The 19,511-nt window shown below is 39.0% G+C and overlaps 1 protein-coding gene across 4 annotated transcripts in view; it reads left to right on the top strand.

Annotated features, from left to right (window-relative positions):
• BNC2 (basonuclin zinc finger protein 2) overlaps positions 1-19,511 on the top strand; it is a 569,366-nt gene that overhangs the window by 371,142 nt on the left and 178,713 nt on the right. Inside the window, exon 1 of one of the 4 annotated variants that reach the window (XM_063455246.1) lies at positions 10,659-10,991. The exons of the other annotated variants lie outside the window; for them this stretch is intronic. Within the exon in view, the coding sequence (XP_063311316.1) occupies positions 10,989-10,991 (3 nt within the window). The 5' untranslated portion in view covers positions 10,659-10,988. Of the gene's footprint in view, positions 1-10,658; positions 10,992-19,511 lie in introns of those variants that run through there. 4 annotated transcript variants of the gene reach the window in all.

A 19,511-nucleotide genomic window follows, 5' to 3' on the forward strand; every position in this document is an offset into this window, starting at 1 on the left:
CATGTCAGGCCAGCTGCCTGTTCAGACCTGTGCTACAGAGGCCTATATTTGTTTCTTGCTCACTCTCATTCTGGTCCTACTCCTTCTTCCTGCTGCCTGGCCCCACACGCAAGGCCCGTTCTTGCTTAGCCCAGCTCTTTCTCAGAACACTAAATCTCTTTCCGTTATTTCACAGTCAATACATTAAATACAATCTACATATGACAGCAAAACAAACAAAACAATTAAAATCAATTTATCACAACGTCTTCATTGAACAGTATACAGTAATTTGTCCCTAATGAAAGTCAAAGTATGATGCAAGCAGGTAAGATGTAATTGAAGGGAATAAAAGGTCACTTCAGGTAAAAGGCAAACCATTCTTTTTTTGTTGATAGAGAGATAGATAGATAGATAGACAGACAGACAGATTCAACCTCCCAAAGCAAGGAAGGCCAGCCGCTATTTTGGGACCAAAAACACCTGTCACTCTTTTCTAGCCTACTGTCCAAATTTTCTAGGAGCTCCATATTGTTGGGTTACCTGAGTGTCAACAGCAATAATACTCACAGTAATGTGTCTTTAGACTACAATTAAATCAGGCTGTATAAATAAGATACATTGTTTTTGTTCTAAAATGTATTTTATTTGCATACATTGGTATTAGTAAATCAAATAAAATTTGCCACTTACCCCTAAAATTAGATAGATAGACAGACAGATAGATAGATAGATAGATAGACAGACAGACAGACAGATAGATAGATAGATAGACAGACAGACAGATAGATAGATAGATAGACAGACAGACAGACAGATAGATAGATAGATAGATAGACAGACAGACAGACAGACAGACAAACAGATAGATAGATAGATAGATAGATAGATAGACAGACAGACAGACAGACAGATAGATAGATAGATAGATAGATAGATGGATAGAAATGGATAGATAGATAGATAGATGGATAGAAATGGATAGATAGATAGATAGATAGATTTACAGATAGATAGATAGATAGACAGACATATAGATAGATAGATAAATAGATAGATAATATATTGGCAAAACCAATACAATAAAAATAATCTTTAAAAAAATATTCACATTTTAAGTTCCGGCATTTTCTGCAAAAGTATAATTGGGCTTTTCTGTGTGAGCTCTCCAAACCAGGAAGTTACTCAGCCAATCATGAGTCTAACTTCCTATTGCATTGCTAAACTAAACGCATAAATATCCATTTATTTGGTTTCTGGCTGATGGATATAGTTACATTTTCCACTGTCACCTGTAGAAAGCTTACATCGGCACTTGATCTGCACTCTTTGATGTCATGACATCACATGCAGCGGTATTTTTGGATCAAAAAGGAAAACAATGCAGGTTGGCAGAGATAGTGGGCACATGGAGTAAATGTAATTACAATAAACAAAATAGTATTAAGAAGAAAAAAACCTCCTCCAACAATAACTGTAACTTTGCATGTTCTGTAATAGTTGAATATATACAAATAGGGAGTTTTATTGAATTTTTAATTTATAAATAAATTTAGTTGTATATTGCCAGCCACGGAGACACCCTCCCTTTTTGTGTTCAAGGGGCACTCCAGACCCCCTAGAGCACTTTAGCTTGTTGAAATGCTTTATGTGTGAAGAGTGTGTTCTATTTTTTTTTCTTTCTGGAATTAGTGCAGATTTCAATAGAAATTTACACTTTTGTAAATTATACTGGTTACACCCCCTGGCTTTCCAAACAGACAGCAGCTAATGTTACTTCCTTATTTGCTCAGCTTATTTGCACTGCACTCAAGTGGCAGCAATGGCCCAGAGCACCTGCTTTGCAAAGACTTCTCATTGAGCTGCATTGCGAAGTCTGTAATTGAACAGGCACAGAAAGTCTGGGCGGGGATAGAAGAGGATGGTTTGCAAAGGCAGCAGACAAGAAATCTGCAGTTTTTGTCAAGTTGTTTTTACATATAACTTAAATTAAAATTAATTCAATGCATGCATTTCATTTTGGGGATATCTACTAAACAGTGATTTTTATTCATTTGGACAGTGGAGGGTCCCTTTAACTTCGTCACCGGTTCTGATTTTTGTTGGGGTTTTTAACATATATTTTGAATTTTGTAAAGGAACACCAGACCTTGATATTACAGACAGGAACTGTTGCTAGTTTATCAAATAAAAGTAAATTAACCAATTACTTTGTAGATTGCTGTTCAGTATGAACAAAATCTCATATATACAAAGCTATAAATAGCTCACATACCCTGCTCACAGGAATGGAGATTCTCAATTAATTTGTAACAGCCTTGCCTTCAGTGAATAATCAATTTAGTGATTTTTTTTCCCAAGATGCTTTTCCACCCAGAGTTGTAAGAGACAGTTGCCAACTCGAACTTTAGGGAGATATCCCACGGTGAAACTGGACGACTGAATTCTTTTTAAGCTCTAAGTGCAGGATTGCAACATGTGTATAAGTGAGCGACTATTACATATCTTTTTCTACTGAAATACACCCAACAGTGTAATAATTAATGTTTGTTATGAACACAAATGACCAATTTAAATTAGTAATTTACCAGGCCTCAATAGAGGCCTATTAAATAGTAGTTAACTGCTGTGATACCAAAAGTCCCTACTGTTGCAATCCCCTTATTATCAGTAAACAGTGGATATCTGTGACATATCTCTAATTCTAACATTCTAACTCTTGAATGCTGAGGAAAATTGCCAACTTGGCTACTTACTAAATGCAAGTTACAACGGGTGTATTCACTTTACCTTTCATATTGACAACACCTTGCTCCTCGCAGTCTGTTTGCTTTAGAATTTCAAGGAAAGATGTGTAAGAGTTACCGACCTGGCCAGATGTGCAAATGCTACCTGGCACCAATAGGGGAGGAGTGATGAATTACTGTGTGTGCTCCTAAAATAACTGTGGCACAGTATAAAAAATCTACTAGTTTCTCAGTTAACTAGGAGGCAATTAATGCATTCCCCTCCTATCCCATAATAGGCAAAAGGTTAATCAGTATGTTGTGGAGTCAGGGCAGAAGCTTGGGGGGGGGGTGCATAAAAAAAATTAATACTTGAATGTTTAGGTCAGACAGGTCAGTAAGGAGCTATTGCTGCCAAATCTCTTTCTTTAGACATAGGTCTGGGCAATATGCCACTCCATCATCCTCCCATGTCCCTTTCAATGTTATGGAGAGCAGCAAGCTCCAAAGAGATTTGGAGGCTAAGGAGCTAGGCTGCAGGCAGTGTGGTTGAGGCTCCAGAAAGAAGCGTAGGTCTGATGCCTTTTCTCCCCTCAGTCTGTTTTTAATACACAGGATGAAGGCGTAAATTTGCGTATGTATCTGTGAATGTGTAATAAGCCATATCTAGCAGATAGTAAGGCTTGGTTACTGGGAGGTGCTAGGGGTGTGTTGGCTACTTACTGATTGCAACTGGTGCGTTTAAGGACATTTTGCTTTGGGCTCAAGTCCTAGTAGCTCCCCCGGTTTTAATATAATGAACATTTCGTCTTCCCCCCCCCCATGACCTGGTCTGTGCAAAGTAGACACATAAAGTTAGTACCAAGCTTTATAAGACCTGCTAATAACCAAGAATATTTTCTATTTTATTTATTTATTAATTTTCATGTAATTAGCCATTTTTATCACTTTTTTAGGTTGGTGTTAGTCCTGATCTTGGGTGGTAGTTGTTGGTTTTTCCCTGCTCCTATACTCATTTATTTTGGTTTTGTACATTGACAATTTTTTTTTTTGTCAATCTTTCTTTTATTGAGGCAAACGTTATTAGGGATACAGAATGGAAAGGAGGGAGTGTACAGTAGATATACAGATTGGGTACATGCTAACACATTTTGACAACTCCTATGAATAGCAGCCTCATTTTATATCAAGTAAGCGATCCAACATCTGAATTACACAATTAACGCAATAGTTTTTATAGTGAGACATAGATACGTATTAAGCAGGTTCCATCTGAAACGGTTGTACATAAGCTACGTCTGTTCTCTCTAGATAATTACAAATAGCAAGGGCCATCAAATTAAAGGACCACTCTAGGCACCCAGACCACTTCAGTTTAATGAAGTGGTCTGGGTGCCAGGTCCAGCTAGGGTTAACTAATTGTTTTATAAACATAGCAGTTTCAGAGAAACTGCTATGTTTATCAATTAGTTAAGCCTTCCCCCTAATCCTCTAGTGGCTGTCTCACTGACAGCCACTAGAGGCGCTTGCGTGATTCTCACTGTGAAAATCACAGTGAGAGCACGCAAGCGTCCATAGGAAAGCATTATGAATGCTTTCCTATGTGATCGGCTGAATGCGCGCGCAGCTGTTGCCGCACGTGCGCATTCAGCCGACGGGGAGGAACGGAGGCGGAGAGGAGGAGGAGAGCTCCCCGCCCAGCGCTGAAAAAAGGTAAGTTTTAACCCTTTTCCCCTTTCCACAGCCGGGCGGGAGGGGGTCCCTGAGGGTGGGGGCACCCTCAGGGCACTCTAGTGCCAGGAAAACGAGTATGCTTTCCTGGCACTAGAGTGGTCCTTTAAACTGTTAGTTGGTTATACAGGTATGTTTAGTGGTACCCGCTTCTTGTTATGGGTTAAGAATATTCGCCTCATCAAAGTAGATGGGCGAATACAGTTATTAGAGAACAACATGTAGGCTGATTATTACATGCTAGGGCTGGCATGTGGGTGCTAACAGCATTGAAAAGTAGGATGAAGAGTACACACGCCCGTCCGTGCAACGCACAATGATTTTGGACACTGTAGGGACAGTATATATTCGCAGGCATAGAGCCAAACAAGCATACAACAAGATTTTATATAGGTTTGAGCCTCAGGCGTCAATGAATGAGACTGTTAACAAGCTATACCTAGCCTTGAATTGAAGTCCCTGTCTCGGAGTCTATATAGTGGTGTGATTAATATGATTAATATGAGTGGGACTCGGTTGTCGATTGAAACCCAGGTAATGTGCTCATATAAGGCCGTGTGTTGCCTGCCAAGTCTAGTGTGTGTGCGGTCTAAGTCTGATTTACGGTGCATAAACTGGGCTGGTGGGGCTGGGCACACATTTCCACTCATTAACCCGTGCTCCCCTGCTGATGTGTGGATCATTGGGTGAGACGCTTGTTAGGCAGAGTGTGGAGCAGGGATACATGTGTGTGTGGGTGAGGCTAATGTATATTTGTCAGCACTCTGTGAATCCTCACTGCATGGTTGGATCCGTGAGTCCCACTCTAACTGTGTATGTGTGTGTAAGTTTTATCTGCTAGTGTCTATAACTATATATGACTATATATGACTACCTACGAAGGCAGGGTGCGTTATGTAAAGAGTCCTTGTTCGTTACAGAGGAGCAGTCCATATACCATCTCCTTTTGTTCCGGTCCCTGGAATCTCTTAATCAGCCCATTCCTCTTCTGGGTATCAGAGGGGCGCCCGATCGTGGGCGACTGCTGGGCATCCCAGGGAGCAGCAGTTTTGGGTGTTGCGGTGTGGGGGAGGATTGCGTGCGGTGGGGGGCTTCTCCCCAGTTCCAGGTCTCGTACGGGGTCGACACCCTGTGGTAACAGACTCGGGTCCTTCTCGAGGCCGGGTCTTTCCCCTTGTGGGCACTGCGGAGGGTTCTGGTGGTCTTCCGCCGCCAGTGGCGGGTAACCCTCCTGCGGGGTGGCTTGTGTCTCGGAGGTAGTCTTCTGGTGACCTCCAGCCTTGAAGGGCGCTCAGCCCGCTGGTGTGAGGCTGCCTTGCCCAGGATCTGCCCTTCCCGCCACATGTTCTCCATGGGTTCCACCACCTTGTAGAATGTGGGAATTTGTTGGGCTTTCCTCTGCTCCAGCTGTTCCCAGAAACGGCGGAACAGATTGTCCATGCGCTCGTGCAGGGACTGGGTGTGTTTAGGCTCGGCAGCATGGTCTGCAGGCGCCATTTTGCTAGGCCCGGTGCTGCCTCCATGCGTGCCGCCATCAGCCTCTGATAGCTCACATGCCATGCTTAAGTGGACCGGGATAACCCCCACCGGTCCAGGGGGGGGGAACTGGGGCTCCGTGTAGGTTCCATCCAGGGTCGTGCCGGCGGGAGAGCGGCTGTCTCTCCCATGGCGCCCGTGCCTCGTGGCTTCAGGAGGTTAGTGGGTCGCGCGGTCCGGGACCCCGACATGCTTGGTGTCTGCAGGTTTGTCTCGAATTTCCCTGGCAGTTGGTGGCCCCCATGGACCTTAAAGCTGCCTTGATTCAGGTAGGTATGGTCAAGTTTGTCTTGTTGCTCGGGAGCTCCCGCAACCTGCGACCGCTCCATTCAGTAGTCAGGCCCCACCCCTCCGACGTTTTCTAATACATTCGTATTTAGCTCACTTTGGGCAGTCAGTGTGCACCTGATTTTGTCAACTAATGTTCAAAATGTATGCACTGTGAAAACAACTCTCGAAGATAATACTATCAAGGTTGTTCACAAATTCACTTATGATTCACTTTCTAAAGTGGAACTGTAACAGACTGATTTTTTTAATATTATATTTCCTTTTCCTATATTAAACAAATATTTTGCATTTGTGATATACATTTAAATAAAGAAATGCAAACTTTCGTATCTTGCATTGGATGTCTCCATCATAGCTCCAAGTCAATAACGGTTATACATATATCCTTTGCACCTGCCAGTCAGCATAGAGAAAACATGAAGAGAAGAGGAGAAATTAAATAATGTTTCTATTCCTCCTCTTCAATGTGTGCCCTGGCCTTGCCTTGTCTGAACCAGACTGTGATGTCATTTGCTAAATCTTTGATATAAATTTAAAAGAAAAGAAAATCTCATGAAAAAAAAAAAAATCAGTTAACAAAAGTTAGGTGATTCCAGTGTTCTCTTCAATGGTGTACATTTTAGAAAAGTAAAAGAGTCCATTTAAAAAAAAATTAAATCGATTTTTTGTCAGTTATTTGCAGTTTTAGAGGATTAAGTTTAAAACTTGTTATTTGCTTTGCATTTATGGCAATTCACACGTTATTGAATTACTCTGTGTTATTTAAAATATAATAGTTTATAAATGGTGTATAGACAGTTGATTACCTGGTAGTGGCAGGTAACACTCAGCAAAATGCAAGCAATATATTCTCGGAGGTTACTATTACATTTGTAAGATATTGATCTAAATACACATGACATGAGCCGGTATCCTCTTAGTTTCTGATGTACATACACACATGAGCTTGCATTCCCATCACTAATAGACTCACTGTCGATGTGTTCTTTACTCAGATGTTCTACATTTTGCTGTATTTTTTTTAAAAAAAAGAGTTTATTGCACAGGCTGTGGAATTTAGAAAACTAAAGTACACCCATTTTTCTTACTTTCCTTACAAGTGAACAAAACTTTATGCCTACATCACTTTATTTTATCATCACACTAATACTCTGCTATGCTACAAACGTAGTTTACACCGTTGAGATCCAGCATTCGCTTAAAAAACATATTGCTGTGGCAGCATGTCTGTAATATTTGATTCTATTTTAATCAGATTTGATATATTTAGTGTTGTTTTATTATGTACATAGTAAGAGTTTATTGAATTTTTGGATTTTCAAATTATCAGAAGCAAGATCTTTAGTGCCTCTTGGACTGAAGCTTGCTGCTTACAGTGGGAGTTATAATCCATAGCGAGAACTGACATTGGCAAAATCCAATCAGGATTAAGTTATGAATACCAAATTGTGATGGATTAAAAAACTAATTGTAAAATGTACGCAAAAAGATCGCTGGTTTGAAGAATTTCTTCAAGTATTTCTTCAACTGAAATTTGGTCACATGATACAATTTATTTTATAATTCAGTGTTTAGTGGATATTACCCAGTGAGTTCAGATGTTTTAACAACCTACATTCAAAATGAAGAGTCAAAAAATAAATGCCAATGCAACCAGATTAGATATTTTTCCAGCACAAGCAATTTTGTAGTATATAATCCATTGCGGTTATTTGAAAGTTAGCTACAGTGGGACCTCGGTTTACAAACGCCTCGGTTAACATAATTTCCGGTTTACAAATGAAAATCCATAGAAAATAATGCCTCGGTTTACAACCTTTTTTCACAATACAAACAAGTTTCCCCAGGATGCATTGCACCTGGGAGGTTTATAGCATCGTCCCCTGCATGCGGAAGCCTGTGGGTAGCACGTGGCGTCGAGTGTGGAGGTGTTGGAGCGGCTTTTGCATCGAGTTTTGGAGCCATTCGGGAAATTGTTTGCAGTTGTTTTAGGACTTTTTGGTGCATTTCTCAAGCTGTGGAAAGGTATGGAGTTGAGCTTTGTCGTTTGCATACCTTTTATTGTATGTTCTGCATTGTGGGTTGGTTTCCATGCCAGCTCATTTTGAATTTTTTCTGACCTCCAGAACGGATCAATTGGTTTTCAATGCATTCCTATGGGAAACCGCGTTTCGGTTTACAAATTTTTCGCAATAAGAAACGTCCCTGAGAACGCATTAAATTCGTAAACCGTGGTGCCACTGTACTGTGATTTAGAGGATGGAGTGATGGAGGATAATCTGAGATAGATTTTTGAATCGAAATTGTATAAATTGTATAAGTATGACTTTTTTTTTTTACAGCAAATTTAAGCATATTGGCCCATTCTGGATTGAGAAAGGATTAATTGTAAGTGTGCTCCACTCCTCTGTAGCAGTGACAGTTTGTGAAGCAGTACAAATCTTTAGCATGAAAAGCAGATCAACTAAGGCACAATGGATCCCTGTTTGCAAGAGTTTACACTAAGGGGCAAAGTGTCTATCCCAAGGTCACATGGAACTGGCAGGGGCTTTAAGAATGTCTAGTTCTCTTCAAGAAGCTACTCCTGGACAACTTTATTAACCCTTTTATTGAGAGGAAGAAGCAGGCATTACGCAATAAAGGAAAGTTAAAATCTGTTTTACGTTTTCATTAAAAAAGAAACAAAAAACGCAACAATATAAATATGAACTTTTAGCTTCCTCTGGGACAAATAAAATGTCAGAATGTCGGAACTGTCACAAAAAGCAAATTGGTTAACTCTGGTCAGCAAAGGGTTAAAACCCATTCAGAGACCTTTAATTCACTAGACAGGGAAATTTAGAATAGCATAGCCAAGCTGAAAAAAAACAGCTGATTTGAATATTTTTTTTTCTCCAAGGGTTTTATGTGATCTTGACATAGATTTGTACATTATTGTCTATAGATCTAAACAAACCCATCTAGTCTGTATATGCAGCCGATGTTATTAATGAGTTGAATGTCTTCTGTTGTATATTTATTTTTAAGGACAGAATCCGCTGGGCTTTATCAACTAAACAGTGAGTTGTAAAATGTGTTAGAATTTTTTTTTCCAACTCAACTGCGCTGCCTAACATTTGTACAGACCAGCAGTCACCGTCGTCCTGTTCACCATTTAGCGCACAACCCTTGTGTTTTCTGTCAAATTCCCAAAATGTTTTGTAAATCATTTGCAAAATTGAGTTGAAAGAATATCTCTTTCTGAATGCTGCAATTATTTTTCCTGCCATGAATTATGCTCTGCACATAGGTTATGATGCATGGGATCGTCTTTTTACGTGTCGCTGCAGCAACTCTTTTATATCCTTGGAGTGATACGCCCTATCAAGCTGAAATGTGTCATAGGTGGACGGCATGCTTTAACATTTCTGCATGTTTTAATGCATGGTATATATTAATGCACATTAATCTGCTGTGAACCTGACGTGACCCTTTAAGTTAATAATATATGTGTTGTACTGAGGCAGATTTATCATTTTTCATCTAGAGAAAATGTTGGGGTTATGCCAAATGAAGGTGCCATTTAATGCTGCAAATTGAAAGGAATAATATTTCCCTGTTAAAGTTGATCTATTTATCTTCTCTCTCTCAATCCATATCTATCTATCTATCTATCTATCTGTGTCTGTCTGTCTGTCTGTCTATCTATCTATCTATCCATCCAGTACATACACTGTGTGAGTGATTAGCCTCAGCTGAGTAAAACATTACTTTTTTTCCTTTTTTTACTTCCCTCCTCTGCCCTGCGGACTGTTGTAACTGTGAATAACTATTCAAGTGACACATGCAGTCACAAGCTCTGTCACAATGTGAGGGCAGGTCAGAGGTTGTATCAGAGATCAGGGCTTTTTTTTCTGTAAGACGTTTTCTGTTGTCTTCTTTTCTAGAATTCTAAGGTGATTTTGATTATCCCATATACTTGCTGTTTGATTTGTTGTTCACTCTTTCCCAGACTAGGACAGGACATGGGACATAGCACTGATGTTGATGTTCTATTCTGTAGAACACTGCATTCCTTTCAGGTTAAAACAGAGTTGTAGAATTGTTTCAAGATCCCAAGTCACATGAATCTTTTATTCCACCAGCAGATCATGACTTTAAAGGGGAGTGGGGGCTGCTAGGAGGAACTGTCTGTGAGTGTGCGTGTGTGTGTGTGTGTGTGTGTCTGTGCGTGTGTGTTTGTGTGAGTGAGTGTGTAAGTGTGTGCATGTGCACATGGTGGAGGAGGGGTGAGCAGCACACACAGGGAAGGGAGGGCTTAGGGCAGTGAGGAGGGAGGGGGAGATGACTGAGACACTCAGGAACTATGAGAGGAACGCTTCCCTTGGAAAAAATGACCATCCAATGTGAGTCTGATCTGCTGTGACAGTCACTTACAAGCAATTTTTTTTTCTTTTTCTCTTCCCTTAAACTCTGGCTGTTCTCCTCGCAAGCCCAGACCATTAAGAGCTGAAGAAAATATGACAGGACACACGCAAAAGAGGTTGGGAGACAGAGGGAAAGGAATGCACCAGAGCGGAGAAAGCTGACTTTGCCTAGAAACTGCCAGAGATTTTTTTTAATATGTGTCCCTCTCCCTCCTCATTTTCAATGCTTTTTTTATTTTTTATTTTGTGCACTGTGTGTTGAAGGCCAGAAGTGAGATCTATTAAGTACTACATACTGACTGAGAGGCCAGAACAGCTCATGGTACTGTATGTTACATCTAATATTCCCTTCATTCCTCCTTGCCAAAATATTTTGTGGGAGGGGGAAAAAATTAAGTGGGGTGTTCGAGAACGGGTTCTTTTTTTGCTACATTCTGCCAACTTTTACCCAGCTGCTTGGTATTTTTATTACTGTACACTGTGTGTCAGGGAAGGGGTTAACCGCATTGGGTTTGACAGCATTAAAGAGCTGATCCCACTCTTATTTGCCGTTGATCTGTCAGCGTTACAAACCTGTACTGGCACTCATGAGGTTAAACTCTTTTTATATGGTCAATTGGAGATGTAGTTTGCAGAATTGAGATTGTAGCACACCTACTGTCACTACCTCACAATCCTGCAGTATTTTAACTCTTCTGTGCCCTAGACTTAACTGTGACTTTAAACTGGTTCAAGCTAATAAGCAGTTCTGTGAAGAAATGTCACAGAGATTTGCCAAGTGAGAAAAAGTTACTAGCTTGTAGAGGAATTTCATAAGCCCACCCAAAGTTATGAACATGAAAAAGCAGATTTGTCTAAGTGCGTTCTTTATTTTTACGCGATTCACCTTTGCCAGTAACATTTATTACATTTTTCAGGTATGGCGTAGAGTTAATCATTTTTACTTGAAACGGTTTGTGAGAAGTTGGCTTCCAATGCAAACCACTGATTTATCACTTCACAGCAATCGAATTTTGCAAGTTGGTTGTGAATGCTTTAAAGACAATCTGTCTGTCCCTATCCCAAGCTGAAAAAAAAACACATGAAGGCTAATTTAGTTCTGTTCAAAAAATGCCTTAATGGTAAATTTGGGATTCCATTTAGAAATTCAAGTCATTTGAAGTTTTGAGTTGTTATGTCTGAGAACAAATTCTGTCTGGGTCATTTAACCACTCGACACTACTTGAGAAAAGTTTCATAACTCAGGGAACTTGTAATCAGAGGTTGGAAATCTACGTTAACAGTAAAAACTGATAAACGAGGTTATACAATCTACTACTGCATGCAAGAAGACATTTAATTTAGACATTTGATGTTAATTTTATTTGAAAGTGAAAAAGTTAAAATTCATGGTACATAACTGTAAAAAAAATATTTTTAGGATTTAGCTGATACAAACTGACAAAGAGGTTCTTGTTACTTAAGAATATGTCCTAAGAAGGATAACGACACATAGGGGGGCTTACCTTTTTTTTATAAAGTCTGAGAACCTGAGATACAATGATTTCACTTATAAAGCTTTGCATCCACCACGCTGTCCAGCAAAAACTTAGAAAATACATGTCTAACTCCTAAACTGTATATTTTTGAGACGAGAGTTGTCCCTAAACTTTCACCATCGACATTTGCACTTTTGCCCACAGCATTGTATACGAAAAAAATTACGTTTGTAATGCCTTTGTAATATGCATACCTCATACAAATGTGTTTTCCATAGTTATAGACTAATGAAGAATTCAAATGCAGTTAGGGTTACTCATATTATTGGAAACTGTAACAACATTTTTATGTGCTTATTGTTAGTGGTTGAAAGATCCTTTTGTACAGTGCTGTTTAAATCCCCAGTGGATTGCTTTGCACACATCCCTGGGATTTCTTGGAAAGATACCAGGCTGGAATGTGGCAAGGATTTTTCTTTAAACTTTATAATGTCTGATAGTTTTCTGAAATGCACTGTACAGGCTGGGTGGTGTTTGTGATCAGGGAATGTAGGCTGATTTTGTATCCTAATAGTCACCTTAAATTTTAGGAATTGTTGTTCAAGATAACTGTCATGAAATTAACTCTTGCAGCGATGCACAGTGGATATGAAATTGAACATATATCTCATGATTCATTTTCAGAAAGTGCATTGTCAGGGTTTTGCCTTGGTATTATGTATAATACATAATTTGTCTTAACATATATTTGAATTTGAATCACTTTGAATCCTTATTGTAGTAATTAACCGTGGTAGGATTTTCTCCCAGACCTTTTTTTGATTGTGTTGCTTTGCATTTTGTTTGCGCAGATAAACAGGGCTGTTGTTTGAACGTAAAGGGCCACTATCAGATCAATGAAGTGGTCTGGGTGCCAGGTCCCCCTGGTTTTCACCCTGCAGCTGAAAACATAGCAGTTTCAGAGAAACTGCTATTTTTACAATGCATGGTTAATCCAGCCTCTAGTGGCTGTCTCCCTGACAGCCACTAGAGGCGCTTCCGCGATTTACACCAAGTAATTCGTACTTATTTGACGCTGGATGTCCTCACGGACCTCCAGCCTCAAAAAAGTTCCCCATAGGAAAGCATTACTTAATTCTTTCCTATGGGCGGGTTTAAATGCGCACGCGCCTCTGGTGCTGACATCGATGTAGGAGGAGAGTTCACCAGTGCCGAGGGAACCCGGCGCTGGATTAATGTAAGCAAATAAATGGTTAATTAACCATTTATTCGCAGCGGAAGGGGCGACTAGGGCTCTATAGCATTAGGAATACATATTTGTATTCCGAACGCTATAGTATTCCTTTAAAGAGACAAACATAAGGAATATATCACACATACATTTTATAAAAAATAAATGGTAGTATAGTATAACTTCGATTTTCACACCTTTTAGCAACTAATTTTTTTAATAAGCCTTGTTTAATTAATATATAATATGTTACTATAACATTTCTTTTATTTGCTTATTTTTATATATGAGATACATTCATCATCTATAAGTCCATTACATAAAGGGTATGTCTAAGCCGGGTTTGATAAAGTAACTAATGGAGTAGGGTTCAAGAACCCAGTAAACAAGCTTACCATAACTGAATGTTTGTTTTTACATTTTTTACTTGTACCATTCATAATCAACAGAAAATATCAGTGCAAAAGTATAATTTTTAGATGTGACATTTTTTTAATGTGCCATTGTGTGTCCGAGCACCATAACCACTACAGCCCATTGTAGTGTAGAGTATCGTAGCACCCTCACAGAATAAGTAGTCAAATAATTTTAAAATGGTTTAACTACTTACCTGCCGAGTGCCGGAGGCCCGTTGCCCACTCCCCTGGACCTGGGAGTTCCTCTAAGGAGCTTCCAATAATTGCTTTGGGCTAAGCAGTGCCCTTCAGGGCCAGCTCATTGACTTAAAAAGAGTTTTAGGCTGCAGAGAAGGTGGCAGCGGATGCTCAGCAGAACCCTGATAAGTTATCAAACTCTTCTTAAATAGTTTGATTACGTACTATGGAAGGGCACCAGAACACTCCTGGCACCATAACCACTACAATGGGCCTGTAGTTGTTATGGTGTTTTGCGTTTTCTTTTAACATCCTATGCACTGTTATACCTGTATTAAAGATGTGCCAATTTATATATGCTTTTTTAAAATTAACTAAAATTTATGGAAAAGACTATATAGGTGATATGTGTGGTTATACAACAGTTGAAAAATCGAACATTTTCGGGATTTGTGTGTTTTTTTCCACACTCCAATCCAGATGTGCATATGATAACGATAAGCAAAGGGTACAAAAGTTCCCTTTTGTGAAATGGCACAAATATTAATTCTTATTGAAGGCCTTAGAGCTGTGCTGGCTGAAGAACTTAAGGGATTAACTTGTTGTCCCCTTTGTTTTTTGTTTTTTAATTCTTTATTTTTCGGTGCATTGCATAGGCCATAGAATAAAACAGTATATTGCATGAGAGAGGTTCCGATATATTACATCAACAATATGTAACAATCAATTTTGCGTGTCTGCACCATTTATAAATTTTTTAACATGCTGAAAACTTGGATCACCTGCTGTGTGTAACATTTATTGGTCGTGAGTGTGGTTCGCCTTGTTGGTCCTGTTGGTTGTCCCCTTTGTTTTATGATATAAAAGAGACAATTTCAAGAGAAATTGTCACTTTTATAAATTATACCCTTGATTAATGCATTCATAAGTGCTTATTTAAAGGGTTAGTAAACGCTTCTCATAGAGAAGCATTTAATTCAGTACTTCTCTATAAAAATATTATATTGGTGGAGCATAGTGATTACGACACATGTCCTATATCCACATTGCTTCTCTGTGCTTAGTGTTGGATTGGACCAGGAAGCATCAGTATCCATGATCGCCTGGGGGTGGTCCAGAGCTGTGGCAAGAAGATAGTATCACTGCTGAAAAGAAAAAGTGATTTGTTTTCTTTAGCTAAGCAATGGGGGCACTACATTTACTATAAAAAGGAAAAAATAAATGGATTCACTTTTAAAGTTGGAGTGTTCCTTTAAAATTTGCAGTAGGTCATCAAGGTCATATATACTTGCATGGCTGTAACTGCCTAAAAAGCCACTCACACTAACTTAGTCATTAACAACAGAACGTTGTGTCAGTTTGTTTATGAACTGCATGACCTAGGAGCTGGCTTTGTGAAGCACTGTGAAGTGTGTTAAGCAAGGCAGCCTGAGTCTGAGTTGTGTCACAAAGAATGTCATTCTAATGGAAAATTAGTAAATAAATGTAATTTTTCAAATAATTAAAGGACCACTATAGTGCCAGGAAAACATACTCGCCGGGCTGGATGGTGAGGAAGGGGTTAAAACATACCTTTACTCCAGCGCCGAGCGGGGAGCTCTCCTCCTCCGATCCTCCTCCTCTCCTCCCATTCGGCTGAATACGCACGCGCGGCAAGAGCTGCGCGCGCATTCAGCCGGTCTCATAGGAAAGCATTATCAATGCTTTCCTATGGACACTTGCGTGCTCTCACTGTGATTTTCACAGTGAGAATCACGCAAGCGCCTCTAGCGGCTGTCAATGAGACAGCCACTAGAGGATTTGAGGGCTGGATTAACCCATTTATAAAGATAGCAGTTTCTCTGAAGCTGCTATGTTTATAAAAAAAATGGGTTAACCCTAGCTGGACCTGTGGAAATCTATTCACAAACCGGACTTTACATAGGACACGAGGTCATGCGTTTAGACTAGAAGAAAGAAGATTTCGTCTAAGGCAAAGGAATGTTTTTTTTTACTGTAAGAACAATCAGGATGTGGAATTCTCTGCCTGAAGAAGTGGTTTTATCAGAGTCCATACAGATGTTCAAACAGCTACTAGATGCATACTTGCAAAAACAGAATATTCAAGGATATAATCTTTCAATGTAGGGTAATAACTGCTTGATCCAAGGATAAATCTGACTGCCATTCTGGGGTCAAGAAGGAATTTTTTTCCTAGCTTGTTGCAAAATTGGAAGTGCTTCAGACTGGGTTTTTTGCCTTTTTTTGGATCAACAGCAAAAAACATATGTGAGGAAGGCTGAACTTGATGGACGCAAGTCTCTTTTCAGCTATGTAACTATGTAACTATGTAACTATGGACCTGGCACCCAGACCACTTCATTAAGCTGAAGTGGTCTGGGTGCCTATAATAGAACTAATAGAACTTTAATAGAACTATGCCAGTGATAAAATGATCCACATTTTTTCACTTTAGAAGTAAGATCAATGCCTTAATTCTGAATTTGGTGAAAGTTTCCAACATTCTGAAAAAAGCTTCATTGACATTTAAATGCTCTCCCTCGGCTAACACTGTGTCAACACTTCAGTCAGGCCATCACTATCAAGCACAGCAGCACACATTAGTATCATACACATCAATATAGACAAGCACTGTGCATTCGCAATATTGATGGAACTGTTTGCATATTAGTGTTAGTTGTATGGAATTTAGGGTTTATTAACCATTGAGTTGTGGTGCTTTGATCTTTACTGGAGTTTATTTTATTTTCAAAGATTATTTTATTGAATTTTTTTAGAGTTTTTTTTCTAACTTCTACTTTGGCAAAATATTTGCAAGTATCTTAGTGTTGTTACTATTTTACTTAAATATTCAAAGTGGGATAATGATGATGATCATTACCTCATGCAAACAATGAAAAAAATATATCTTTATTTCAGATTTCTTTCAGAAATTAATTATAGCATAACAAACATTGTGTGCACTGGGTTTATTCCACAATGAAAGTCTGAGAAAATAAAAACATATTATTTTATTCTAGTAGTTGAAAACTCTTTAAAACATTGCTTCTTTGTATTTAGAATCAAACAATAATTATCTGCTGTACACCACAAGAGTATCTTCAATATGAACAATCTCTATTGGGCTCAACAGGAGCATATAGGGGATAGCAGGACCAAAACGCATCTGCTTTACGCACTTTGCACAAGAATGTGCTTACTCATCAGCACATAGATGTCAATCTACAGTAAATAAGGTAAACAAGGGAAAAGTTTCAATATCACAGAAAACTATTATTACTATTCACCAGTAATGTTATTTAAAGGAACACTCCATGATCCTTAACCAGTACAGTTTGCAGTAGTGGCTATGGTGCAAGGAGTTCCTGGTGCTCCCCCGTAAGTTGTCAATCCATTTTAGAACAGTTATACTTTTTACCTGGGTACCGTTCCCTGTCTGCACAACTTCCACCGGAGAGCTATAAGTTTCTGTTAGCTTTCCTGAGTTAAGACCTGCAGTGAAGGGCTATCTTATTGGTTGAGAATTTCACCCAATTGCTCTTTGCCAATGAGATAAACTTTGTATTGCCTGGCTTCTCTTAGACCAGTGTTTCCCAATTGGTGTTCCGTGGAACTTTGGGGTTCAGCGAGAACCAAAATAGGGTTCCGCCAAAATTTCTAAAAATACCCAAAAGGGCCTCACCAGCCGCTCAGCAGCCCCACTGGACCCCAGGGACCGCACGCTAAACCCAGCAGCCCCACTGGACCACAGGGACATAGAGACTCCATGCCAGCACTCCCAAAGGTAGGGAGGCTGGGTGGAGTAAAAAAAATAAAATAAAATAAATTGTATGTGCATTTGTTAGGGAGTTTGAATGTGTTTGTGTGTCTGTCAAAGAGTGTATGTGTGTTTGTCAATGAGAGTGTATGTGTGCTTGTCAGTGAGTGGGTATATACACACACCATGACACACAGACACACACCAGCACATACAAAAAAAGGTGCAATTTTTTGATGTTATGGGGAATTGTAACTCGAGGTGTGCTTGGCAAAACACTTAAATTGTTCAGCCATTATTTGTGACTCTTTAGGTTATGCTGAGTAGCACGGTGTAACGTTAGTATTACCGTACATTCTTTTGAGTTCTGACTATATAATAAGTATGAATCCTTACAATGTACAGTAGGTTTTAAAACATACATACAAATATGATCTCTTTAAGGCTATGGTACTTATGTTTGATAGTAGTTGCTTGATTTGACACTTACACATGGGCATGTACATTCTTTTTTTCTCTAACGGAATCTGTATTCCTTCAATCAAGTAAAAAAAAAAATTGCCAACTGATGCCTCATTTATTTATAACTATAAAAGGAAGATGGATTTGTCTGATGAATATAACAGTCTGATTAGTGCCCGATTTATGAGAGTTTGCTTTTCCCAACAGTTATATTGACAGAGTTTATGGAAGCTGTAAACTGAATGAGCTATCAGCTCCACCAGCAAAATGGTGATTTATAGGTAGATCCAGCTACGCACAATTTTGAGATGTTCATTAACATCATCACTGATTGCACTCAGACAAGTCCTTTTTATCTCCTTTACTGGTGTATTGGGTACAGAGGGAGATATGTATAATGGAGCCCATATCACTTACCATCACTTACTTATCCATTGATCATTTGTGCTATTGAATATGTTGTAAATAGGACAATTAACCCCTTTGAAACCAAACTCCACATGCCTAATAAAATGAACTTTATGGTACTCAGCAGAACAGAAACATAACCCTGTTTATGTGCTGTATTAGTTCTGAGATAGATGGCTACTATTGTGTTCATTTTATGTACCATTTTTATGAATACAAATCAACCATTCAGCCTGGAAACTTATGGGTAAATTACAATCCAGCTTCAGTAACTGATCAATAACATTTTCTGACTTCCATCTGGAATTTGTGAGACAGTTTTCAAACTTCATGAACTATTTTACAACCGGTATTGCTGCCGAAGCCAGAAAATGTTATCGGCTTGGAATCTAGGCTTAACACGTGATTTACTCATTAATCTTACAATGCTGATCTCAATGGGCTGATACTGCAAGGTTAACAACAGAATAAGTGCAATTTTTAATGTATCCTTTTCTTTCTTTTCGTAAAAAGTGCACCAGCCTTGACATGTGATGTTTTATGTCTTCAATAATATCTTGCCAATATGTCTTAATGAGTATATCTTTATCTTTGCACTACAAAAATAAGAATATAAAAAATAAAAACAAAAAAAACCTTAAACTTTTAACATAATATCAGATATATTTGAATTTTGTGTGAAACGCTAAAAGTAGAACAATCACAATGAAAACCAATGGAATGTTTCTGTTTGTTTGCTCCACTTTTAGAACTTTTAGAGACTAATAAAGCATTTGCTGTCTAATGGACTACACCTCTGCCATGCCTAGCATTATTCATGATGTTGGCCTCATTTTAAGGTTTGTCTGTCGGCATCATATGAGTAGTACAACTGGCATTCAATATTTCAGACATTGATTGTGTAAATGTGTAC

Source organism: Pelobates fuscus, chromosome 5 (genome assembly GCF_036172605.1).
Source record: "Pelobates fuscus isolate aPelFus1 chromosome 5, aPelFus1.pri, whole genome shotgun sequence".
Classification (NCBI taxonomy): Eukaryota; Metazoa; Chordata; class Amphibia; order Anura; family Pelobatidae; genus Pelobates; species Pelobates fuscus.